Source organism: Poecilia formosa, unplaced genomic scaffold, assembly GCF_000485575.1.
Source record: "Poecilia formosa unplaced genomic scaffold, Poecilia_formosa-5.1.2 Scaffold575, whole genome shotgun sequence".
In the NCBI taxonomy this organism is placed as follows: Eukaryota; Metazoa; Chordata; class Actinopteri; order Cyprinodontiformes; family Poeciliidae; genus Poecilia; species Poecilia formosa.
Genome location: NW_006800514.1, coordinates 12,400 through 39,599, shown reverse-complemented (window position 1 = coordinate 39,599; position 27,200 = coordinate 12,400). Strand labels below are relative to the sequence as shown.

At 39.5% G+C, this 27,200-nt stretch overlaps 1 protein-coding gene across 1 annotated transcript in view; it reads right to left on the bottom strand.

The window, feature by feature from the left end:
- slc24a3 (solute carrier family 24 member 3) overlaps window positions 1–26,713 on the bottom strand; it is a 41,549-nt gene extending 14,836 nt beyond the window's left edge. Inside the window, exons 1-2 of the mRNA XM_007540949.2 lie at window positions 26,386–26,713; window positions 17,564–17,683 (exon numbers count right to left, since the gene is read on the bottom strand). Coding sequence (XP_007541011.1) covers window positions 17,564–17,683; window positions 26,386–26,557 — 292 coding nt within the window. The 5' untranslated portion in view covers window positions 26,558–26,713. The remainder of the gene's footprint in view (window positions 1–17,563; window positions 17,684–26,385) is intronic.
- Between the last annotated feature and the right edge of the window lie 487 nt (window positions 26,714–27,200).

Below are 27,200 nucleotides of genomic sequence, written 5' to 3'. Positions count from 1 at the left end.
TATATATATATATATATATATATACTGCTCCCCAAACTGGCGCAGTGGCTCAAACAGATCCCAAGAAAAACATCAGACCTCTCAGTCCAGAAATGTGCAGTTCTAGGCACAGCCAAGATACTGCGCAGAACCCTCAAGCTCCCAGGCCTCTGGTAGAGGACCCGAGCTCAGAGGATGAAAGAGACCACCCGCGGAGGGTGAGAAGGGAATTTTTTTATTTTTTATATATAATTTTTATTCTTAGATGTGTCAAATATTTGACAAGCAAATGACATGTCATTGTATTTTTGCCTCCTGCTCATCACAATGACCACACATCTTTGTGTGTCAGTTTATACCTACTTTTCAGAAGTGTTGCATAGATGCAAAAAAGCAGATCTAGCAATCTGGTTCAGGTTAAGTATATCACATTGTGGGAGCAAAGTCATTTCATTATTCTCCTATAAAGAGGTAAACTGATGCAGCTCTGGCAGCGCGTGAGGCACCAATGGTGTGATTGATGCGCACCATTGGTGGCCTGTTCAATACATCAACTATAAAGCCGGCTTTCAAGAATGTCTGCACTCCGCTAGTGAAGTGTACCGCAGAGCAAAGTGCAGCAAAAACGCATACAGTTATTAGTCACAGGTGTATAAAAAGCCCATTAAAATTAAAAACAAGTAATGTTTAGCTTGGGGGGAATTGGAAGGAGGTAAAACCTGGAGGCCCAACAGGCCTGTAATACACTGGGGAAAACTCTAAAGTTGTCTCAACAGCCAAAGTAATCTGAATATTTACAATCCTTTTGCAAGGTAAGATATGAACTGAATGAATGTGAATACATCAGCATCAGACATACAGAACAGGACAACAATAGTTTGAATTTCAGACATTTTCATCTTCATTAAAACTATTGGAACTGCTTGTAAAAGACAGTGTGTTGGGTTAGGGACTGTTTTTAAAGACAACAGGTGCTTTGAATCTATAAGAACAGGAAGTGACATTGTGTATTCAATCCCCAAAGCATCTTCATCTTAAAACATCCTGTAGTTCTCTTCAGGGCATTCTGTAACGAGGTCAGTGCTATAAATTGCTGCCTTCGCTTAGTTTCTGTGTGATAACAGTATCAGTGTGAGGAGATGATTTAGCAATTAACACAGTCAGTTCTAAAATCCCTCTGCTGAGCCTGTAAGACAGACCCGAGTGGAGCCTCTCATTACTCCATAGTCAGCCCCACCTCAATCTACACTGCTACCATCCCCAGTGCTTATATAATACCCCCAGCATTACATAATCATAGTGTGCTCCTAACAGAGACAGAGGTTCACGAAAGGAGAGAGAAAATCCTCAAAATCCTATACATCATTAAAGGGATCTGAGCACACTGCTGTGCTGCAGGAAACACGACATGTGGCCTTTTTTCCTCCAGAAATGACAAAGCATCTTTTGTGTTGGTCACAAGGCATTCCTGAAGGATATTCCTAATCTTTTTTGAAGATTGTCAAACTTGTCTTTCATTTTCTGCAATCTCTGTACTGAACTGTTGATTTCATTTAATTGTCTATGTTTTGACCTGTACTATTCCTGTTTTAAAGGTCAGTGAGACGTTGAAGAAAATTCATTTGATCGATTCGACAAAAGTTGATATTTCGCAGTGTTTGTGGATGAGTATGAGGCAGCAGTTCCTCCACAAACGTGTTATGAGATTGAAAACCAAAAGAATATTTGATCACAAACAACCCCCAGGAAATAAGAAAACTCATTAACCACATAATATGAAAAAAAGAGAGATGGGGCAAAAAAGCTAAAGGTTTTGCATAAATGACGAAAATAATGATGGATTCAGTTGCCAAAGTGGTGTGAAAAGAGTTTGCCCCCTTCCTGATATTTTTACATTTGTAAAATCACTCGAATGTTTCAGAACATCAGAGAGTAATTGAAATATTACACACACACACACACACATCTCCATCTGCCCTGTATGAAAAAACTAACTTAACTGTGGTTTATCACACCTGAGCTCATGATCTGTAGCCACACTTGTTCTCAATCAAGACAACTCTTAAATAGCAGCTACCTGACTCAAGTACACCAAAAGATCCTTAAGATATTATGATGAGATCCAAAGAAATTCAAGATCAAATGAGAAAGAAAGTAATTGAGATCAATCAATCTGCTGTACCCATATATAGTTAAAACAAAATAAGTAAAATAAACAAAGTGAAAAGTGCAGAGGAGCGACTGGAGTTGCTGCTATACACATTCCATTCCAAAAGAAATGTGGAGAACCAATCGTGCCTGAATTAGCTGAAGAATCTGAAGGACATCACATGTCTGTCCTGTGTTCTTCCATCACTGTGTGATTTGGCTCATCCACAAATCAGACTGCAAAGAACAATCAGCTCTGCAGAGCTGGGGGGGCTGACCTTCCCTCCATCCAGGAGGGAAGGTCCTCCTGGATGGAGGACCTTCCAGGTCCTCCATCCAGGAGGACCTGGATGGTCCTCCTGGATGGGCCATGGAGGACCATCCAGGAGGTCTGGGCCATGGTGCCCAAAGTGGGTCCTGGAGGGCCGGCATCCTGCATGTTTTAGTTCTCTCCCTGGTTTAAAGCACCTGGATCAAATGATGGCTCATTAGAAGCCCTAAGAAGAACATTGACATGCTGAAAAGGTTGTTACTACCACCAGGGAGAGAACTAAAACATGCCAGACGCTGGACCTCCAGGACCCACTTTGGGCACCCCTGGTCTAGGGTTTAAAAAAACTCCAACATCCCTGCAGGACCCACACATCCTGGAGATATCTTTAATCTATTGCAGACAGTCAGTTGAGCTCAGTTTTATATCATTATGATGCCGGCTCTTGTCAATGCAAGTGTTAATACATTTTATGGTTTAAGTATTCATTTTATGTTAATGATTAACACGTTAGCAGTCACAGCTAAAATAAAAATAAAAGCTTGCTACTGCCACAAGTAGCAAGCTTTTAAGTGCACAAGTGCAAAGTGCTGAAGTGCAAAGTTACTGTTGAATTATGTTACTATTATCCCACTTTTTCAGTACCAATGCCAGCAATAACTTATTTATTCCCACAGATATTCCTTAATGCACTCGACGGCCTGTAGATGTTGATGCTTAATCTCTGACACTGTGCCACCCTGAAAACATTATTTAATGCACACATTACGCTCTTTCGTACTTCTGAACTGAGCAGCCAAAGACTGAAACAGTGGGTTGCCCCGCATGTACATGTAAACAGCAGCTAGTCGGAGGGAGAAACATGATGTAAGTTTGAGATTCTCGATCCTGTGGCCTTACGCCTGCTAGTCGTTAACAGTTCAGTGCATAAAAAGGCATGCAGCTACACTCGCTATACACGTACTCCAGCATATGGTTGTATTTATATTCTGCCACAAGTGCTTACAAGTTTGTGGGTGGTATTACCTAACACGTCAGCTATCGTCAGCAGGAAACAAAGGAAGAAAGCAAAAGTATGACGAAAGGCTTACCCCGAGTTCATCTTAGACAACAAGTAACATCGGGGCTGAATAAATACTTCCCTGTGTTCATTAACAACAGATTAAACTTTGAAAAGAACCAAAGGACTGAAAGAACCGTAGTAATCTGTTCTTTTGCCACGTGTCACAGTTGCTACAGGTTTGTTGGGTTAAATAGGGCTATTGTTCACCGCAAGATGCTCCTGAGATATGTTAAAGGGTTGCATTAAAAATATCATATTGTTTATTATTTACCATTTTTATTTCAAAAGCATGGTTGTATATGAGATATGCAGTTAGAAATGTCTGCATATTTATGACATCTGCTTAACAGTTTTCAGACAACTTGCCTCAAGTGAGCAAAATAATCATGGCAAGAAGGTTCAGATTACATCTGAGTGGATGTGCAGTACTGATAGAAAACAATATCATAGAATTTTTTACATTTACTTTTCCCATAATCTTATAGAAAAGACAATAGGCTAATAAGGCTAACATCAACTGAATTCTGAAAACCTGTGAGCAGAAAAAAGAACTATAGTTATGTAGTTATTCTCCCGGAAAGCAGCAAAATACTCAAAAGCATAAAAGGTCAAGACATGACTCGCATAAAATAACAGTCACTGTTTCATAACTTGGATTGGTTTTTTCCATTTTGGGGTTTTACGCCACCAACAAGGGAAACAGTATTTAGATAGCAGTCATGTCATCACGTCATTGTGATAACATGACTGAAGGGAAAAGAGAGCAGGAGCACAAGTCAGTCAAATTATGTGAACAAAAGATCAAATATGAGGGAATGAGGTGTTTTCAGATAAGTATGTGGAAACCTGAGGAATATAGATGAGCCCAAAGAGCAAGTTTATGACAGACAGGGAAAAGAAACCGACTGTGTGTGAGTGTGTCTCAGGCTCATGCTAAAGGTTACATGGTAATACTGGCATTTAATCGATGTGTCAGCAAACAGAAAGCAACAAATCTGATTACAACTCAAATTCTACAAGTTCAAATTCAATTCATCCTGTCGTTTCTGTCTCAGGTATGAATCATAGGGTGTTGTTGAACATGATTGGCTATCAAAATACTAAAACTATCAATATCTGACAATGGTATTTATAATGACACCCAATATTATAATTAATTTAGCACTGATAGCTTAATCTTTAAAGTTAAAGGTAATTTTCTTTATATAGCACATCTTCAGCAACAACTTTATGGTATCAGTGCTCCCAAGACTGATAATATAAAGATCTGTTTGGGCTCCCAAGACGTTCATTTTGCTTGCAGCCTTCACTCCTCCTGGACCAGGACAATGATTGCTTGTGTTGTGTCGTTGACTTTATAGCAATCTCTTGTACCGAGCATGTATGTAGCGACAGTGAAGAAAAAAAAACTCCCCTTTGACAGGAAGAAACCGCCATCAGAACCAGAACCTGGCTCAGTATGAGCAGCAATCTGCCAAGACCAACAGGGGATTTAACAAGACAGCGTAGAATGCATGAGAAGAAACAGATAAACTGATGTACGGTTATTTTTGATATTCATGAAAGTAAAAAGCTAACAGCAGGAGAGGGAGAATGATTAGCTGATGGTGGCAATATTTCAGCCCTATGCTCTCCTTCAGGAATAATGCAAACTGGAGGGAAATAGAAGATGAAAGTGATTAAAAAGCGTAAGCCGATGCTAGCATAACTACAGAGACAGCCTAGTCTTAAAAGTAGACAGTGTGTCTGCCTCATGGACTAAAACTGGGAGAGGAGTCTCAGAACTAAAGGATCTGCCTTCTATTCTACTTTTTAAAATTTCTTTCTACTGTGGCAGTCACTCAGCATGATCATCAAACCACTGTCTACTGTCAAACATGCTTATCCAGGAGGAGTGAATGCTGCAAGTCAATGGCTTGACATAATCTGCTGGGTTTACTTTAGATAGAAAACTTTTTAAGCAGTACTGAATATTAAACTGAATTTAAGGCACAGTTTGATAACTAAGATAATTTGGAACATATATGATTGAATTTGTGGTGGACATTTTTATCATATTGTGAGCATGGTATTAAATAAGCCTGATTCAGTGATTTTCACCAAACCTTTTTTCCACAACAAACTGAGAAGACTTTTTTTTTTTTTTTTTTTTTTGCAAAGTGCTTCCAGACGCTACTCAAATAAACTGTATTGAAATGAAATTAAACTTTCCTTATTGGGAGACTCGAACTTTAGTTGGCTGGGATAGGAGAGTTTGACAGACAGAGAAAGGGGAAAGTGTTTTTTTTTTAACTGAGATTCACCTGTAGGACTGTACAGAGAAGGGAACTCTATACGATGGAAACTGAGAGTGATGAAACCTTCAAGAGTAAGATCTCTGGTAGCCAGGTAAGCCTTTTTACACTCACCACTAAAATGGTCTTCTATTGCCATGGGAAAGAGGATTTTCTCTTTGTCCATAATTGTTTGATCAGTGGTCAAACAGGACAAGCAGAACAAATATCTGTGCAGACAGTGTTTGTTGCCCCCAAAGTGGTGGGCAGGTCTGAGTCTGGATCGTTTATTCACATACTGAATGGATCTAATTCCTTAGCATTTCTTGTGCTGGAGACGTCGCTGGCAATCTATCCCCCACTGTAATATAACTCAGAGCCAGTCAGATAATAACTGATCCGCACAACAAAGGCAAGACCTGAAAACCAAAGACTTGTCTTTGGAGTCAAGCCCCAATAGAGACACAAGAGCTCTGAACAATTTTCTTCAAACCTGCTGGCCAGGAAGAGGATTTTTAAAAACCTTCAAAGTGACTAGAGACATTATAGAAAAGCAGTCTGCATATTTTGTGTTTTCTGCATTCCCGTAGAGACATGAATGTCTCTTGATGCGTCTACCTGCAGAGGCCTGCCATAGCGGCCTCTCTACTCCTCAGAGAGGTACTTTGGGTTTTTCCAACCCAAAGTAGCTGAAGTTCTGCTGAGAAACCCCTCAGATCTCATGCTGATCCGCTGCAGGACAAGAGTTGATATAGGCAGTGGCTCAGGTGGCATCAATCAGCAATCAGTAGACAACAGGACAGTAAGGGCAAAGCGGAAGAGAACATTAAACTTGGCAGGAAAGGAGAAGATCATAACAACTAGGACTACATTTGTACTCACATGTTGCCATTTTGTCAACACCATATTACAGTTTGTAGCCATGTACTTAAAAAGCTGCACAATGGTTTAGTTTTTGTTTTGCTGTTTGGTACTTTTCCAAATTTAGGGAACAAATATTGTTTAATCTACAAGACTAAAATCTTGTAGATTATGCAATATTTCCAGAAAACTTTCTTTTTGTCTGTGTTGAAGAATATTGGTTTTCATAAGTGAAGTTTATGACTGAGAATAAGATCATAAAGGACTTACAATGTTGTTTTTTTTGGTTCTGGTATATAATTTTGGGGTTTTAAAGTACTCCATACATTTCTCCTGCCACTGATTTGTGTCAAAAATTCAAACAATGCCATGCCATTTTTTTGAGCTATGATATTTGACTGTTAAATTAAATCATGCTACATGATAACTGTTACTGGTTTCTTACTTTTTTCCGCATGGCTTGTACCCGACTGACAAACAGGCAATAAAACCTGGAGATCAGTTAAAGGGAACATGAAGCAACGTGAGAAGACCGACTGTTTTACATTCGAGGTATAATCAGACGCTCTAACAGCATGTGAGTGTGTGCCTGTTGCTTAATTGCAAACACATTTGTGAAAGTAAAATGCTCCTAAAAGGGAAAGGTTGTGAAACTGGCAGTGCAAATGAAGAAAAGATGGTACGTTGAAATAAGAGTTTTGTTTTTCCTCGTTGGATTTCTGTGTTAAGGGTGAAATGCAGTCCATGCTTCAAAGAGATGTTAGTTCAAATCAATGCAGACCAAGTTCTCACTTTTGGTAGTTCTTGGACTTCATCAATATGTTTCCACCTTTTGTCATTTAGGAATGTTTAACTGGAAAACCATTTCAGCAGGAATTTTCTTTGGACTTATCGACAGGCACAGAGAGTACACTACTTCAGCCAGGTCTGCTAGACAAAATAATGACCTCATCACCTTTGGTCAGAAGGTACAGGAACCATATTGTAGGGGATTGTTGGCTTTCTAAAATATCCTTGTAGTCTGGATTATTTTGTACGGTAGGTTGACTGAAAAAACTCACAAGCATATCTAAATTGCAGATGAGTCACTTGTAAGTTCTTAGACTGAAAGCCGTTGCACAAATAAATGGTTAAATTAGATTTTTCTTGGTAATGTACTCACATCAGTGGGGAAAGTCAGTTTGCAGAGCACTTCAGTGTGCTTCAGTGACCTATGCCAGTGTCAAGATAGATTTTACAAAAGACTTCGTCTGATTGAGGCGTCGGTTCTGTCTCTCTATTAAAACAAGCTACACAGCAAAGACACGAAATTTGAGTGTTGATAACACCCTGGCCATTGGTTTGATGGCAGCATACAGCCTTGTGGTTCTGTTAGCACAAGGCTGAAGCAGTGCTAGCTTTAAGCTTCCTCCTTGAGGATTGAACTGTACTGTATGTTTGGAATATAATTATTTGGCTTTGTTTTTGCTTGTTTTTTGGCTTGGGTAAAACATTAACTAAATGTATTCAGTAATGTTCTTGACACTAAGTAACAATGCTGATGCCTTGTTTACTACATTCATATGGTGGTAGAAATAATATTTTAATAGGAATCTAATGGTTGTCGACGAAATCCTCAGTAGTGCTACGTTGCTCCGTTTGACTTTCTGCAGCCTTCTCGTCTATTTTCTCAAGTAGTTCTTGCTTTGTTGATTGCAAGTCCTTGAAAATTGTCTGCTGCTCGCCCGCAGTTGTCTCTGTGGGATCTGAGCAATCGAGTCTAAATGTGTAAGCAGCCTTCATGTCCCATTCCATCTTGTTAGCTTGAATTTTCTTAGGTATGCTGCCCATAGACCGAAAGTTAAAGAAAAAACAATGACCATTTGTAATCTCCCTGCTAAAGTCTGACTTAAGGCAACCAGGACAGCTGAGGTCATTATTAGATAATGTTGATATTTTGTTAATTTCAAATTATTGTGTTCATTATATAAGGAAAATCGTGCGTTTTGACTCAATAGTATCACACCAAGAGAATACCATGGCTACAGTAAGTCTCTAGTTGTTGCCTTAATTTCTGTTTGGAAAGGTGACATAATAACGATCCAAAATTGTTTAGCTTTTCCATCTCAGTGAATGTTTATTCCTCACAGGCTAAGCAGCAGTTCTCCAGCTCAGCATGAACAGTGCAGAATGAGATTAGACTGCTGCAGCAGCCCTTTCTGAATGTTTTCAGGCTTAATCCTGAATCCTGTCACAGCTGAAATTCACCGTACAAGCTGGGGAACCAGAGATAGCTGCTGCATGTCACGATGCAGGAATGTTTGGGTTTGATTTTTTTTTTTTTTAAGTCCACAGGAAGCTGAGTAGATGTGCTACTTTGAGTGTCTGTTTAACATGAAGAGCCACCATATTTAATATTATTCAGGTATTTCAACCTCAGTTTTTTGTCAGTTATTGTCACTAGAGGTAGACAGTATGTATTTTAATGCTCAAAAAGATACGAAAATGTTCTACATTGTTAAACTAACCAGCTCAGTTGCACATTCCTCTGGACTACAACTCCGCAGGATTTATGTTGACATTTCATCAAGGTAAATTGGGGCCATAAAGTTTGTTTAAAAGAAAAAAAAAATGAAACATGTTAATGAAATGACAAAACCTGGTTCCGTTGAATCTTAAGGCAACTTCCATTTTGGCGGGCTAGTAGACGTATTCGCAGCGACAGGTCAGACCACGTCAGGCAGATTCTCTAAGCTGTTCAAGCACGAATGTGTCTGTTTTTTTTCTCAGTTTAATCAAATACTGTAGCTAACATTAATGTGAGCATAACAAAAATGGTATTTTGCCCAGCAAGTACAACTATTATGATAACGGAATCAAGTTTGCGTACCTACCACACGCCGACAAACTGTTACATCAACCAGACTGACTGACTCACTTCATCACATCAACGCGATCAGCCCATGCGGTCAACAGTCAGATGAAACGTAGATCTTCTTCTTCGTGTTGGCAAACAACTCAAAGGTGCACTACTGCCACCTGCTGGCTCACCAGTCAGGTGTTCACTGAAAAGCCCCTCCCAAAATAGGTAAAAACATGGAAATGAGAGGTTTTTCAGCTCAGAGCCAAAAGTACAGCAAGTACATGTTTACAATTCACATTTTATTTGGTAATAACCTTTTGAAAAATAATGAAAAAATTAGTAACACTAGTTTGACTTACTATGTAATTAAAAATCTGGGTCTATGTGCCAATGACTTCAGCTCAGGGGAATCATCTTTGAAATGCCTGAAGTTTGTAGATGACACCACAGTTACAGGTCTGATCCAGGACGTTGATGAGCCTGCATACAGACAGGAGGCAGATCAGCTGGTCCACTGGTGTGGTCAGAACCATTCAAGACAGTGAAGATGATGGTGGACCTCCAGAGGACACCCCCCAACAGCTCATCATCCTCAATAGCACTGTTTACTGTGGATCACTTCCTGATACTAGGAATCACCCCTTCCTCTGGACACATAGAGGCTGTTCAGAAGACTGGACTTTCTTAAGCAACACAAAAAGAAGCTGCCGGTCATCTTCTACACGGTCATTATTCAGTCTGTCCTGTGTTTTATCAGTCACTGTGCGGTATTGCTCATCCATAAAACAGGACAGTCGCCAATCAGGGTCAACCTTTCCTCCATCCAGGACTTGTACAGGTCATCGGGTCAAAAGGAGGACAGCTAACATCTTGCAGAGCCCACACATTCCGGACACAAACTGTTTAAGCTTTTACTGTCAGGTCGGTGATACAGAGCGATATTTGCAAAAACCAGCTGCCACAGAGGCAGTTTCTTCCCCCCATGCTGTCTGTCCAATGAACACAACAAACACCTTACAGCCAGAGTAGTCAGCTACTCTGCTGTGAAGCAAAATAAGAGTAATTGCACTTCCAAAACCTGTCTTTTTCTCCTTACAGAAAAAAACCCACAATTGCACATACACATAAAATCCTCTATTTTATTTCCTCTTACGCTCATATATACACTGAAAGCACATTAAAGCAAAGTCAAGCTCCTTGTTTATGTGCACAATCTTGGCCTAGAAAGCTGATTCTGATTCTAGCCATAACTGTGATGACAAATTCTCTCCCAACAGGCTCCGAATGCTCTTAAATTCCAGGTTTTATCTGCCTCTCTTCCTGCTGAATTCTCTGTAAAATAGACTCTGCCTTGAAGCTTTGTTTTGCGTCCATGTGCAGTAACGGAAAAAAAGAGAAAATAGTCCCATTAAGTAAATTATTAGCTTTGTGTTCGGGGAAAGCTGCAGCACACATGCTGGTTAGGCTGCGGTGCTGTTGTGACTCAGGACGGCCATTTCTCCTGCAGCTCATAGAGGATCGTTTAGAAGCGTTCGGCTGCAGACTGCAGGTCCATTGAGACCCTTACAGCTACTAAACATAAGCAGCCTCGCATTTAGACTCAGTCAAATGTTGCTGTAAAAACTCGCCTGTAGAACCGTAAGCACGTGATTCTTTGAAGGCAAGTTTTATGTGTAAAGCACATTCTCAGCAACAAGGCCATTCAAGGTGTTTTACATTAAGTATCTTCTGTACGTTTAGCAGGTGACAAAACGTTTGATTTCTTCTTTGTACAATGCAAGAAGATGCAAAATCATTAAGATAAACAACTATAGGAGAGATGACGTCATTACCTCAGACTCTCAGCTATAAACATTGTCATTCATCTTACTGTCATTCTAAGCTGCGTTTTGTTTTCAGATGATTTTTTTTTTTTTTTGGCTTCATTTCTTTCCTCGTTCTGTGTTTGGAGCAGAACGGGGGCAGATTAAGAAAACGCAGTTAATTATTAAGAATGCTGTCACTTTGAATCACTCAGTTTAGGGGAAACTTTATGAATTTTTCAAATTTATAATTTATTATTATGCATTCAAACATGTTAGAGGTGTCCACTGTTTTTTCATGTGTTTTTAAAAGAAATTCCTGTTTTTAGGCCTCGTGAACGAAAACAACATCAAGTCAGGATTCATTTTTTTCATATGCAGTCATATTCAAGATATGACAATGTTGTTGAAAAGTTCATCAGACTGATATTTACAAGCCTTTATTTCAGATGGGTTTTCTTTTTATCTTGCAGCTAATAAAACCAGGACCTTTAAGTGTAGAACATATATTAAAAAAACAAACATAGTCTGGATGAAATACACTAATGCCCTGCTTAAAGGTTATTTGTGAAAAAGTACTTAGTCTGACAAACAAGCATAGCATATTCTAGTTTACTAAATATGACTGTATTTTCAAAGATAACAGCTGACGAGTTATTTTCTATATTTTCTACACTGAAGCATGTTGCTTTATTTTATGGGATTAGTTTTCCATATAGAGATAAATTTGATCTTTGCTCCAGTGCATTTTACACCTTGCTGTAATAGCAAATAATTGCGACTCAAATAGAAAATGATGCTTGATTCTATAATGTAAAATGTGAAAGTGGTGTGTACATTTATAAAAATCTTATTTTTAATTAAAAAAAAAGTCATTTACCTTCAGAAGTCCCCAAATTAATAATTGGAGTCCAGCTGTGTGCAATGCAATCTGAGACTAAGGGAATTTGTGAAGTTCTCAGAGGTTTGTCACATAAAATTAGAAAACAACCAGCACCATGAACACCAAGGAACCCAGCCGACAGGTCAGGGAGAAAGTCGTGAAGAAGTTTAAAGCTGGTTTAGGTTCTGAAACAACATTCCAGCTTTGAATGTCACACAGTTTTATGTTCAAATCATCATCTGAACATGGAGAGAGGATGGACTAACTACGAGACCTACAAAGGTCCATAAAACAATCTGGTGGCCACATTTTAGTACGGACAGTGAGGTTGATCAGAGACTATGGGAAGATGCTTGGAGCTAATGAGTCATGGAGGAATAGAGACAAAAATCAAGGATCTCACTATTAGCAGCTGTCCACATGTTACACCAATAAATACATGCATGCTGATAAACCAGAGGCACCTTGAACAATGTTAGTCACTGTAAACAGGATTACTGTTAATCAAACACTCCCGCACTTGATATGCGTGAAAGTCTCCTGCTTAATTCCCCAGCAGAACAGAGTTACGTTCATGCAAACACCTGCTGACAGGAAGTCACTGGATGTGACTCTATGTGACCTTGTGTTTGCGCAGGGATCTGCGCTGGGTGTGGAGTGGGATTGGTGGAGCAGGGGATCACTGGACGAGGGTAAACTGACTTGTTGCTGTGAAAATGAGTGGAAAATCAACAGGTGACAAGTTAAGTGTTTTCTCATCTTGACCTTTGGTTCTGGGGTCACTGAGGTACTAACTGCATCTGGCTCATCTCAACTGAACAGGACGAGGTTTTCCTCCTGTCATAATATTCAGTTCTACAGCTCAGAGCTCCAGCATCTGTCAGCTTGTGATTCTTTATTTAAGAAGTATCTTTTGTTTTTTGTTTGTTTGTTTGTTTTTTTAGTCTTTCGGCAAAGTAAAATACATATATCTAATGAAGGGTGTGACTGTGGGAAGACTGATGATCATTTTGTAGATTTTTAAAATGTCAAGACAGAAAGTGGGAGGGAAAAATATTAATTTTGGAAGTTGAGAACTACAGGATTTTATATGACGCCACTCATCCTTTATATCAATGGCTTTATCGCACAATCTCTCATTCCACACATGCTTCTTGAAGAACCTCTGCGATTTGCAACGGAGCAGAAAAGGGATCAACTGGGGTGCTGTGACATGCAAAGTCAGTGTAAATTAGGCTGGGTTTTTCACTTAATACCTGTACTAACAGGTAAAGCTAGAAGTGCCTTTGTGCAGGAGGAGCTGTATGGAAAATTGGTGAGCAATGAAGGGATTATTCTTGAACAACATTTGAGAATTTTGTCATCAGAACTGCAGGTGTGGAAAAAGGAACATAACCCAAAGACTGCAAAAAAGGTTGCTGGATTGACTGACGTTTATGTGGCTGCTAGGAGAAAGAACTCATGGGTCTCCAAAGCACTGTGGGTTTTCCAAAGCTGGAAAAAGCATGGGCACAATCAACCAGTACAACAGGTTTCAGATGCAGGTGAACTCCTTGTAAAAGAAAGATTTGTCTCAAAATTTCAGAGGAAAATGCCTATTTGCTGCTTATGTGGACATGAGGCTGACACCAAATGTAAGTGCCCTCAACATGCTGTTAAATTGTCCTAGATGTGTTATGTGTCCAGGGAAGTGACTCAAAATGCCGGAGCAATCCAGCCATTAATGTAGACGTGTATGTGTCTGGCACTCAAGTGACTGATTGATAATGGAAGTACGCAGACCTTGGTCCAATGCATTTATGTTTGCACTAGTGAGACCGTTCCAGTCTACTGTGTCTATGGTGATGAAATGACCTACCAGTGACCTACCAGTGACCTACCAGTGCTTACTGACCTGTTACAGTCTCCTCTGTTTAACATTGTTTTAAGTCAGGCCCAGGGGATGCAGTCTGAGGAAATTGTTTCAGACCATACTACCATTTCACAATGTGGAAGTTTCCATAGACAAAAGGACATATATAAAACAAAAGACCAAAACACTGGTACTCCCTGCCACCAATCCTTTGAAAGGTTTCAAGGGACGAAAACTAGTGAAGTACTTTAAAAAAGACCAAAGTCAACAAAAAATTATTTCTACATTAAAAATTACATTCCTAACAGACAAAATGGGCCAACTAAACAAGTTGTGGCAAAGGAAGTTTGAGCTTGTCCAGAAAGAACTTGTGCTGCCTTCAGAGGACAACAAGATGCTGCCAAAGTGACAATGGCTTTATGAAGTGATGGGGAAATTGGGACCGATGACGTACAAAGTCTCTGTTCCAGAACGAAGCAACTACATTCAGTTTCTCCTTGTGAGTCGGTGTCCTGGGCCTGAGAGATATCTACCTCCTTCTGCATCTGGAGGACAGAAGATGAGGAACCTGAGGAGCAGTATTTCCCTGTTCCATCAACCTCTGAACATAATTTTGAGATAATCTGTCAAGAGAACAGCAGCTGGAGATGAGGGCTGTCCGTCCATTGAATGTGTTCCAAGAGGATCCAGGTTATTCTGATGTGATAATGCATAACATTGACTTAAAAGAAGATGCTGCTCCAAAATGAATGAGCTATTGCATACCTGAGAGACTTCTGGAATCACTTAGGAAGGAAAGTGCCTTAATGCCTTCCCTTGGCATTATCAAGGCATCACACATCGCGTGGTGCAATCCAAGTGGCCCTGTCCCTAAAATGGATAGCACAAATAGGTTTTGCATTGACTTCTGCTACCTCAGTTAAGCTTCAAGCTTGATTGATCTGATTGAGAAACTTGGTAAAGTAAAATATCTCACCACCAGGTCAAAGATTATTGGCATGTGCCACCCTCCCCCTGGTCCAGGGAACTTACGGCTTTCAAAACACCGTGGGGCCTTTGCCACTTCAGAGTGATGCTGCAGATTCCTGCCACATTCCAGCACCTAATGGACAAGGTACTCAATGGCCTCTATCATTTTGCTTCTGCATATCTGGATGACATAATTTTTAAGAGCACCCAGACCTGCAACACCTAAAGGTGGTCTTTGAGTGTCTCCAGAATGTAGGACTGACAGTGAATCCAGCAAAGTGTGCCATTGCAAGGAGGGAAACAGGTGACCTGGGCTTTGTCATCAGAAAAGGATTGGTGAAGCCACAAATTCACAAAAATTGAAGCCATCCAGCCCTGCCCCCTTCCACAGAAAAGAAAATCCTTCTTGGGTATGTCTGGTTGGTACCACATTTATCATTAAGTACTCTGCTTAGAAACATGACCAGTCTTCAAAGCCCAAACATACTCTTCTAAGGTCTGAGGTCTAAGGACACCTTCAAAGACATCCAGCAGGCCTTGAGCCAAGATCAACTGCTCTATTGCCCTGACTTTCAGCAGGAGTTTGTCCTACAAACTGATGCACCAGACAAAGATCTTGGTGTCGTGTTGCTTCAGACCCCCCCAAATGACTGCCATCCAATCGCCTTCATCGGCCGTAAACATTTCCCCAGAGAAACCAATTATTCCACGATAGAGAAGGAATGCCAGGCTATAAAACAGGCTTTGGATTCACTTCGCAACTACCTCCTGGGAAGACAGTTTGTGCTGGAAACTGATCACAAAGCACTAAAAATGGCTGGAGAGGATGAAGAACACCAATAGTCACTGGTACCTGACAATGCAACCCTGCAAGTTTGATGTGCATCACATCCCTGGCACGCAGACTGCTACTGCTGGCTGTTTGTCCCACTGCGCCAGTAAGTCTTCAGAGGAGGGGAATTTTGTGGTGGATGCTCCTACAAATAATTGATATTTATTTTAATTGCATTTTTTTTTTTTTGTTATTTTTAAGACTCTATAGTCGTGGTTTTAAGTGCTGTCGGCAATGTCTTCCAGTAACATAATTCCCCAGTAATATTTTTATATTTCCTGTCAACTTAGCATCTTTTAAGAACATGGAGGACTGCCGGTGGACCGCCTCAGTGCCCCCACCACCGGGCTTAGCAGGTTTTCTGGGGATACCCTGCTTCTGTACATTTGAGACAAACATTGCGAGTACTTGAACAGAAATGTAATGTAGCAAAAACCTGCCAAAAATGAAAATGCTCCACAAGATGGAAACTCGCTTTAGATAAATATTTAGATGCATGTGCTTGTCAACGCTTGTATGTTGCTGCAGAGACCAACAGTGATGCTCTCCAGCTGAAACGATCCTGTTATCTAAGGGAAAAAAAGGAGATGAGAGACAAAAGTGAAAAACACACAGTAGAAGTCAGAGAGAGCAAACGCTCTAGGGGTGAAAAAGATTAACAGTTTGATGAGCACACTGTGAAGGCTCCTTTCAGCACAGAAGAGCAGAAGTAATCCTCATTAAGGTAATTAGTGTTTCAGGAGACAAAGTGACAATAAACACAAACTACGTGCAGAACTGGTCCGGATGCATGCAGTCAGACAACATGTAGTACCTGCATTTCAGCTGCGGGACTGATCGGGAGTGTGTGCATTAGTAGGAGGCTGTGTGCTTAACATGAGATCAAGCAAATGCTTGGCGAGGTGTCAGCCTCATAAAGCCCCAGGATTCCACGTGGAAAACACTCTCACACTGCACACCACCGGGAAAGACGCACACAAACACAAACACTTCCTCTGACGAGTCAACTCTGAAGGCAAACATGAGGCTGAAGAGTGTCTGTCGTCATCGAGCTTACCCCACAGCCTCAACCAGCTCTCCGTTCAAAGTGTCTGTACCTCCTGAGCCTGATGAGCCAGTCCCAAGCAGGTCAACAACGGGTCTGTTTGAACTGGCATCGAAGAGAATACATCAGCCTCTAACTGCTAACTGGCCTGGCTAGACCGAGCAGCCTGCAGCCAGATTGTTTTAGAAATCTGGAAAGAACAGAATTCAGGGATTTCGACAAGAGCCGTCAGTGCACGCCGAGGATCAGACAAATCCACACACACACACAGGCGTTGATGCTGGCGATTTCAGGCTGCAGGGGAGCACAGATCATTTCTTTCTACGTGAGGTTTTATTTGTTCTTTATAACCTTTTTCAAATTTTCTTCTCAGCGATCATCTCTGCATCAGCACCAGGAAGGGCGATTTCCATTCTTAACTGTTCGCCTCAGCCATAAGTAAAGTAAGCTGCTGTGTAGGTCCTCCAGGCCAGCAGGGGCATCCAACAGCAACTGATGTTTCCAGAGAAGATGGTTCTCAAAACTTATCATTATTTTGAATTTATTTCAGTATTTTTTAAATGGCAAATTCAGAGTTTAAAAGCCCTTTAAATTAAAGCAACATGGAAAATTTATTTGCTCTACATATAATGCATATTGAGTTGAATGCTCAATATACGTTTAGGTAAAAATGACAGCAATTAGAACACAGTATCATAATAAATATAGCAGCAACTGGACCATTGTACCATATTAAGACTTACCTGGTTCAGTGCAGTTTTTGTCAGGCTCCAGGTAGAGCTTAGACTTGTTGTCTTCTTGCAGAAGGTGACGACTCTCCCACTTTGCCTCTTCCACAACCAAGGAGATAGAAGTCTGATATCCTGGGAGGCAGAAGAAGTTGTAAAACAGAAATATTAGGAAGGTCCCACTAATATTTAAGGTCAAACAAGACGACTGCAAAATAAGCACCAGTACTACAAAGTTACTGCAGTATTTGGTTACAAAAAATAAGTTCACGATAATCACAAGATCCCACTTCCAAAGAGAGGTGAGACGTGTTTTGTGTTCTCACTCTTTTCTTTTGTAGAAGCATCAGTTCAGCATCATTCTGTGAACCACAAAGCTCAATCACGCATGTGTGTAACCTTCATTTAACCAGACATGTCTCACTGACATTAAAAATCTCTTTTTCAAGAGAGACTTGGCCAAGACTGGCAGCAACACACTAATCAAAACTTACAGACATCAAAACCCAATTAAATATTCAACATGGATAATAAAACAAATTTGCAAAAAGCAAATACGGCCATTTTCATCCTATATGAACTCTATTTACTGACGTTTTATTTTTTCCCAATTACCCAAGTAATCATCAGAATAATCAATAGATTGCTCAATTACCAAACTAATCGTTTACATCACTCTATGTTGCAAGAAATAAAGGCTTTATATATATTATATATATTGTGATATATATATCACAATATATAAAAGAAATCAATGAGTAAAAAATATTGAATTTTTTTTAATATCAATATCTTTGCTACTAGAAATGGCAACACTTCAGGAGAATAGACTCTTGGAGTCGTATAAACACTGGTTTTGCTCTGTGAACACCAGACAGCAGATAAGGCGACAACTTCCTTCATTATCCTCATTCTTATCCATTTAGCAGATAGCCACGGCATATTTGTATTTTTAATGGCGAAGGCTTTTCTCATCTTCAGCATAATAAGCTTATTTCTGAATGCCTGTCAGGTTGCGAGCACGTACAAACACACTGAAATAATGGTGCTTCACTGGGAGACGTCAGAGAGCATCATTTATCTGATCAGGGTAATTAAAAGCATAATGGGTTCCTCTGGCCCTGCCAAGTGCAGGTGAATTGTGAAGTGATCGTGTTTTCATTGTTCTTGGGTACAAAGGGTCTCGGCAGGCTAACGGCTTCAGAGAAACTCGGCCACGGAGCCCACTCTGCCGTCGTCAGTCACAGAGATCCACACAGGAATTCTGATATGAAAAACATTAATTTACATTTAGAAGAGGGCGTCTGGTATCCAAAGGACCAAGAAACAATATGTTTGTTGTGTTGATGATGAGTGTGAACATTGTTCCAGACTAGTGATGGTAAAACTCTTGTTCTCATTAGTTTGTCCTCTTTGACATATTTTGTATAACTTGTACTCACGTTTTCCTCTGTGATAGTAGAGATTTACATACCATTATTCCATCACTTGCTTAGCTTATGCAGCTCATTTGCCTGGAGGTCTGCTCAGATTACTCCTCTCTTCAAACCTAGCGATCCGGCAGATGTTTCAAATTATCGGACCCAATTTTAGCCCTTCCAATTTTTCCTAAGCTTAGCGATAGCCGACATGTTTTTCTGTTTTTGTTTTTTTTTGTGCGTCATGATGCCAGCATTGAACCGATGTGATTGGGGACGTCTGTACTTGGTGTAACGTTATGTATTTAAAATTCACCTTCTGATATATAAAGCTCTTAATAGTCAAACTCCATCAGACATCAGAGATCTGATTGCTCCATATGTTCCTAACAGAGCACTTTGCTTTCAGACTGCAGGTTTACTGCTGGTTCCTAGAACTTTAAAAACTGTCATCAAGGAAAGGACAAACTTCAAGATTTAAACTTTTTCATTCAGATGTTGTACATGGCATCATCTTGAAGCATATATATATATATATATATATATATATATATATATATATATATATATCTGCTAAATTAGAGAGCTGTGCCTTGTGGTCCATGTGCCTGACAAAGCACTCTGAGAATCATGTTCTGAGTATGGCTTTTAGTGGCTCCGTGAGCCACAGGAACAAAAAGCATTTGTGCAAGAAAGAAAGTGTAGATGCTTCATTACTCTATAACTAAAGGTTCATGTTATTGTAATAATTTCTTGCTTCAGGTTCCAAGGTTGTACTTAACTGGGAAAGTTCACAGAGGAGCACTGAGAACAGTTATGTAAGAAAGACCCTGCAGATGCTACAGGACAATCACAGGAAGTTTTACCTGTTAGCAGATTCTCCAAAACATAGTCACAATGATTAAAGGAATATATTCTCTTTCACAATTTCAAATTATGTCAATGTCAAACAAATTCAGCTAATGTTGTGAAGCCCCTACATACAGTCCATACCAGGAATCATTAACTTTCAGAAACAACAGTATGATCCCAAAAATATTAAAATACAAAAATATTAAGAGTAATCTTAACAGAATATTTCCATATAGAAAGGACAAAAAGTAATTTATACTGTTAAAGCCTTTACAAATAAAAGATAAACTTATAATTTAGATATGGACATGAGATTAGCGAAATCAATAATTGGTTTCTCTAATCGACCCGTTCATGTATAATTGTAATTCATTCTTTTCTACAGGAAGATTTCCTAAAAACATGAAGGTAACCAAAGTTATTCCACTTCATAAAAATTGTGACAAACATTTTTTTTTTTGACAATTTATTGACCTATCTCTTTCCTTTGTCAGTTTTCAAAAGTTTTTAGAAAAATATATTAGTAGACTTAAAGGAAAAGCTTTTTGTACCATTGATCACAATAAGCTGCTAAAAAGTTTAGTAAATGTGGTATTAGAGGTCTTGGCATGAAAGGGTCTCCAGTTATTTAGAGAACAGAAAACAGTTGGTTGAGATAAACAAGATCTGACTTAAGTCTCACATTAATCGTTTAAAGTGCAGTTTGCTTCTCCACCAGCTGTGGTCAATTGTTCACTGATGTCTGCAGCGACACTCGGCAATGGAGAACTTCAAGGTTGTGGTTCTGATGGACTCAAATAAACCCAGATGTCAATTTGTCTTATAGAAATTCATTGCTGGCTCAAACATAATGATAAAGACTCACTGGTGATCAGCTGTTTATTCCGCTATGCATATAAATACAAATATATTCTGATGCTTGTTTTTTTTCTTTTTAAATATGCAACCTTTTGGATTTAGGTAACGTGGTCATGCATGAACTTTATTTATTTATTTTTTCTAATTCAAGGAAAAAAATTAAATTCACATCACAAACTAATATTATGTAGCTCCAATGTTTCACACAAAACAGCAGCTCCAGTTTGGTGTTGTTTTGTTTCGCCATGTTATTTTCCCTTTTGTTTTCATCTAACTTACTGTCTTTTCTCCCCCAAGTTCTCATGGCTGGTGTCGTCTCTCCCTTGTCTCAGTTCTTTTCTAGCCTTGATTATCATCATCCCTGTGCTTCAGTCCTGTTACTTTCCAGTATCCCTGTTTGGGGTTTCTCTTAGTTTCATTTGGGGTGAGAGCAGATTCTGTTATCCTTCAGATGGAAGGTTTTATTTCTTGTTTGCTGAGCTAAGTTCCTCAGCCCAGCCTTATCCCTGCTAATTTAGCTCATGTTTTTCACCTGTTACCTGAACAGTTGTCCTCCTCTCCTGTTTCACATAGTACTTCAGTTCTTGTCATGCCTTTGTCTTGTGCAGGATTCTTGTGCATTTTACATCTGGTAGGTTTTGGTGAACCCTCTGGTAAATATCCTAAGCCTAAATAAATCATCACGCCATGTCGCTGTTTGCAGTTTGGCTCTTCATCATCTCCACCTTCAGCCTCTCACCTGCTTTTCTTCCAGGAATATCCTGGAAGAAAAGCAGGTGAAAGTGGTCATGATTTGAAGAATGGTCTCTAGCATTAAAGGCTCAGGGAAGGGAAACTACTTGAATCCAACATGAGGCGTATTCTTATGCAAGTGGTCTGTGTTCTCATTTTAAAGTGCAACTATATTTCAGTCTCTAAGTCATCTTTTACCTCCCCCCAACTGCGACTCTTTTCAACCAAAACCTGTTCATCTCCCTTCCCTCGCATCTTCCCTCCTCCTCCTCTTGTCCTCGCTTGCTCCCACTTTTCCTCTTTACATCCCACTTTCGTCTGCCCCCATACACACTCGCGCAAACAAACACAGTCCCCGTCTCCCCTTCGTTCTCTTCTCTCTTGTCTCTTTTCCTTTGCGTCTAAGTCGGCTCTGAGTCCCGAGGCTTTGTCAGAGCAAAGTGCTCCATCTGTGCTCCTCCACTCTCCCATCCAATCGCCCGCTAACAAACAAAGAAAGAAGGACCAAGAGACAAGAGCTTTAAGTTATGTAATGAGATTATGTAGAGATTATTACTGTATATCAGATATACCAAGCGGCTGCTAGAGGCTTAGCTATGGAAGGACCATTTGTCTGGCAGGTTTCTGGTGGATAGATGATGAAGGGAAGGTCGGAGAGATTGGCGCGCAGCATATTTACTCTACAGATTAGAGCAGAGGTAACAAATAGACGCTTGTATTGCAAATACCTCTGTGGCCACATATGGTGTAGAAGAGCAGCATTTGCTCCGTATACGGGGGCTATCAGTCCTCAACAAAGACACCTCTGGTTCAATTTCTGACTGAACAGGAGATTTGCTTCGTACTTTGCACCTAAAGTGTCCGTGACCATACATGGAAGAAGACTGACTTTTTGGACAGGGCCATGAAGAAGAACATGGCTTCATGCAGTCCCATGTGATGCATGCAGGCACACAAGTCAAGTTTAAGAAATGCTGACGGTTCTATTATCATGGTCGTGTGATGATCTCCTGGTTTTGTGTGAAAACTCCCTTCAATTAGCACCTACTCCTCACTCAGAGCTCCTCCAGTGAAGGTCACCAGGAACCTGTATTGAACAATAGTCACCCTACTGTTGCCAACTTTGCAACTTTTTTCCATATTTAGAACAAAAACAACTCGGCATTTAAGCCAAAATCAATCAGACTTTTTAAAAATCAGTGATCAGCTAGAAAACTGCAATCAGTGCACCCTACTTTATTTAAATAATAGCAATCAGTCTGCAGAACAATTCAGTATTGACCATTAATAAAAAACACCTACTTAAAGAAGAACCTGAAAATGTCTTGTCATATTCGACACAACATGCAGAGGAAAAAAATATTCTCTGTTCTCTATTCATCATCCATGCATTTATATATCTATATAAATATATATAATATATATATTAATCTATAAATAATCTATATTTATCTACTAAATCTACCTGTGTCCCTCTTGCTCTCTCTCTAACTGTATCATGTATATATTTGCTTACAAACCTCAGTGTTATTCACCCAGGGTGGAATATTTCCCGTCTGACAGCCAAACCAGGTCAACACCTTTTATTCGGTTATGACTGGATTTCTGCTGCATGTCAGGCGAAGGGCATTAAGCACGCAGGCTAATGCTACTTGTGCCATTGCTATATGTAGCAGGAGAAGAGTAAGCACTGCCATCAAAATGAAATTCGGCACATTTAAAGACGTATATATCCTTGTCTGTAGGATCTCGAGGGATCTCACGGTACTTAGGCTAAAAAAGTAATTTAATAATTGGGGAAACGCTGGCAGGATCTCTAATTAATCCATTGCAATTAGTCTCATTTTAACGGTAAACCATACATCAACAAAATAAGCAACATTTTCAATTCAAAAACACATTTTACCGCTAATTTATTTATTTATTTTTTAATAAATAGACATGATCTTAACAACAAAGATATTTCTTGGTTTTAATTTATTATTTGATGCTATTCAGCCATCAGATTGTTGCAAAGTGCTATTATAGTGTTTCAGTAAACCCTGATCATTCATTTAACTTCTCTGAAGAAATATGTTTTTAGAATTTCAGATGATATTTTAGGTTTCAACAGCTGCAGCGATTTTTGCACGACTTGCACCCAAGAATAGACTTTTCTTGAGTCCAGTTTGATTGTTTGTTTTTTTTTTTTTGTTTTTTTGTTTTTGTTTTTTGGAGCAAATATTATCCACTGTGTCATCCATCACTGTTGCCTCTGGATGTTACGTGTCAGATTAACAGGCGTACCACAAACACAACACAAAGGCTCTCTAGTTTTATATGTTAAAAATAAAAACGCAGTTAACTGTGTACAGATTTTTAATGTGCTAAAATCAATTACCGTAATTAACTCGCATGTGTCAACTGAAGGCCCGTGGGCCAAATCTGGCTCTTCATAGCTTTTTATGTGGCCCTCTAGATTCTAGACTAAAGTGTGTTTAAATATTATGTTATCAGTCAAATCAATACTGTTTTTATCTGTTTAATGCCAAATTATATCAATCAGTCCCTACAGCTTCTGGATAATTATTGTGGAAATTTATGCAAAATCAACAAATCCCCACACTTTTTTGTGCTGATACATAATTAGGAGTTTATTGCAGAATTTTTTCAAAAATTGTCAAAAAACTTTCTTACTTGTACTGAACAGCTGCCTCAGCCTTAATTAATGTCAGATTATGGTCCATGAATTATATAGCGTGCAATAAAAGGTCGCATTTACCGTCATAAATAAGCTCAAATATCACAAATATTTCCAAATTTGTACCAAGAACACTTTGATTTTTATTGCAAAAAAATCACAAAAATTATAACAAAATCCTGGAGGGACTGAAAAGATGTTGGATAATAATATTTAATTTTAAGAATTCACTGATAGTGTTAACAGTTTGTGAGCAGGTTTTATCAATACACCCTGGCACAACCGGCCCTTTAAGAGCATTCCTGATCTTGATTTGGCACAAAACGAAAATGAGTTTGACACCCCTGAATTAATTTATCAGAATTAATGCATTTAAGTCTCGGCCTTAAATAAGAATTGAACTTTGGTGATCTATTTTCATAGAGGTTGTATCACAGTGAAGATCATCCAGTTTGTTCTCTTCACATACCCTGCACCTCCCAAAGAAAGTAGCCCTTACTTTACCATGACAAGCAAATGATTCACAATAAAATACTTTAGTCATGTCCGGAAAGAAGGCAAATAAAACATGATTACCTAAAACTTACTCTTAATAGGGACTGTTAGCTACATATATATTTGTTTAAAAGTCTAATTCTATGCAACTATAATCCATAAACTCAGCAGAAGCAGCCATGTAACAGTGTGAATCTCCTTTAGGTACGCACGCCAAGCAGACTGTGTGTGTGTGGTGTGTGTGTGTGTGTGTGTGTGTGTGTGTNAAAAACAGCTTGTACTGTCATATTAGCAAATGTTATATTTCAAAGTAATTCTGGTTCTATTTAAAAGGAAATGATCAGCTGGAGGAAAGGAAGCGACAGCTGAACCTACCAATAAACTCATTACTCTCCATTAAGGGGCAGGCATCGCAAATTAGTCCAATGCCACGAATATTGTATTAAGTGTGTGGTGTTTGTTAATGGTTCCTTATCATTTTTGCTGCTTTCTTTCATCACTTTTAGCTCCTTTTTTCCTGTTGGTTGTATAACTCTGGTTTTGCTCTGTTGTTATCAGTTTTCACTTGTTTGTTGTGGTTTTAGGTTTGTGTCTTGGCTCGCAAACCGGCTGCATCAGATTCTGCAGATTTTGTTGTTGGTGAGTCATAAAGACCTGTTTTGATTTTCCTTCTGGGAAGAATGCATTTTAGTTAGTTATGTTAAAGCATCATGTTGCAAAGTAAAAGTAGAGGATTGTGAAAAAAAAAAAAAGGTTTGACCCAACATTCCATGTCAGAGTTAAGTAACTACCTGTATTGTTACATTGAATGTTTTGTTTGTAAAGTGCCTTGAGAAGACATTTGTAGGGTATTGGTGCTGTACAAATAAATTCAACTGAACTAAAGATTTATTAAAATGGTTTGTAAAATGAAGTGTGTACAAATATGGATTTTTTTTAACATTTAAAAAGCTTGCAGAAGTCCAGGAAATCACTCTGAATGGAGAAAATGTTTGGATTTGATCAGCCGACGTGTTTTCACACCGTTTAGCCACACCTGCTTAGGTTGTAAACTGCTAGAGATTTTGGTTTGTAACATTCTGAAAAAGAAATCAGGTAATGTTTATTGTACACACACATTGTGGTAAAAATATATATTTTCATCACAAACAGGAAGTCACACACAGCTGTTATTTAATTTGAAATGACCTTGGTGAAAAAAAAATCTGGTGATATGCTGCACATTTCACTGCATGAAAANGTGATCGTGAAGCCAAGCTCTGGAGCTTCTGATGGGGTCCAGTACTGCCTGGTACTGGATGTCCAGTTCATATGTGATGCCTGGTGCTGCTTGAGTGAGCTCAGAGAAATGAAAGCATGAGTTGGGGTGAACACAGCACCACGGTCACTGCGACCATTTCCAGAGGGTGATTGCTTGCAGATGTTGCATCATGTTGTTGTTTTGCTCTCAGCAGTGGTTGTTAATGTAAGCAGCAGCACCAAGGAACAAATGCACTCTACACTTTCACTAATATAAAATATATATATATCCATGTGCGTCCACAGTTCTTTCACCCTGTGCAGATACAACTCGCATCGCCTACTGGTGTTTAGATGTTTTCTATGTTGAGTTCTTCCTTTATGGCTATTTCAATAGACGTCATTAATAAAACACCACAAGAAAGACGCATCTAAATGTCCCTATGAGAGGCTGTTCCTCAGCCAACCATCACCCTGTTGGTCTGGCTGACTGCAAACACAACTTGAACGTTGTGTTCTTCTGAGGAACAGAGTGAGAAGGAAAGCTCCAGACTGCTCCTCACCTGCTTTCTGTGCCACCGTCTGCAGCCCCACGACCAGCCCCAGCAGCACAGCCGCAAAGCACATCTGGATGGCGAACAACTCCTTTCGCTTTCTCCGCCTGGCTTTGCCCCTTCGCCGGTTCAGCATCACTCCTCCTCCCACGGCCGTCTCGGGCATCCCTTCAACCACCATGCGGGCCACTTCCTTCGGCGAGCGCTCCGGCGGTCCAAAAGGTGGGAGAGCGTGAGGCGGAGGCAGAGAGCTGGGGCTGCGTGGGAAGGTAAGTTCTCAATAGGCGAACATATGACTTGGTGTCGCTGGTTTGGTAAAGTTCACGAGGCTACGGGAAAGAATATGTGTCCGGTCTGGAATTTCAAAATAAAACATTGAATTTAATATCACGTTTTCTGCTGTTTTGCCATGAGAAATAATCATCGCGAAGAATGTTTCTAAAACGGACCCAGGAGAGATAGCAGAAAGGTGTTGACTAGAATCTGAACACAGGTACTTAGAATGTAGCATTTTAAAAATTTAAAAAAATTAAAATTAAGTATTCAACATTTAGAAATGTTCAAATAAGTGTAACACCGGAAGCATATCTGCCACCCCAGCAAAATAAAAGCTGTGACACATTGTGAAAACTATATGATATGGAGCCTTTCTGGTAATATGGAAGAAAAAATATCATGGCCATGGTCATGACTTAATAACTCATGCCCATGTGACCACGAGTAATTAAGTTTTGATCACAAGTTTCTTCTTTCTTTTTCTTTTTCAATCAATCAATCAATCAATCAACCAATCAATCAATCAATCAATCAATCAATCAATCATA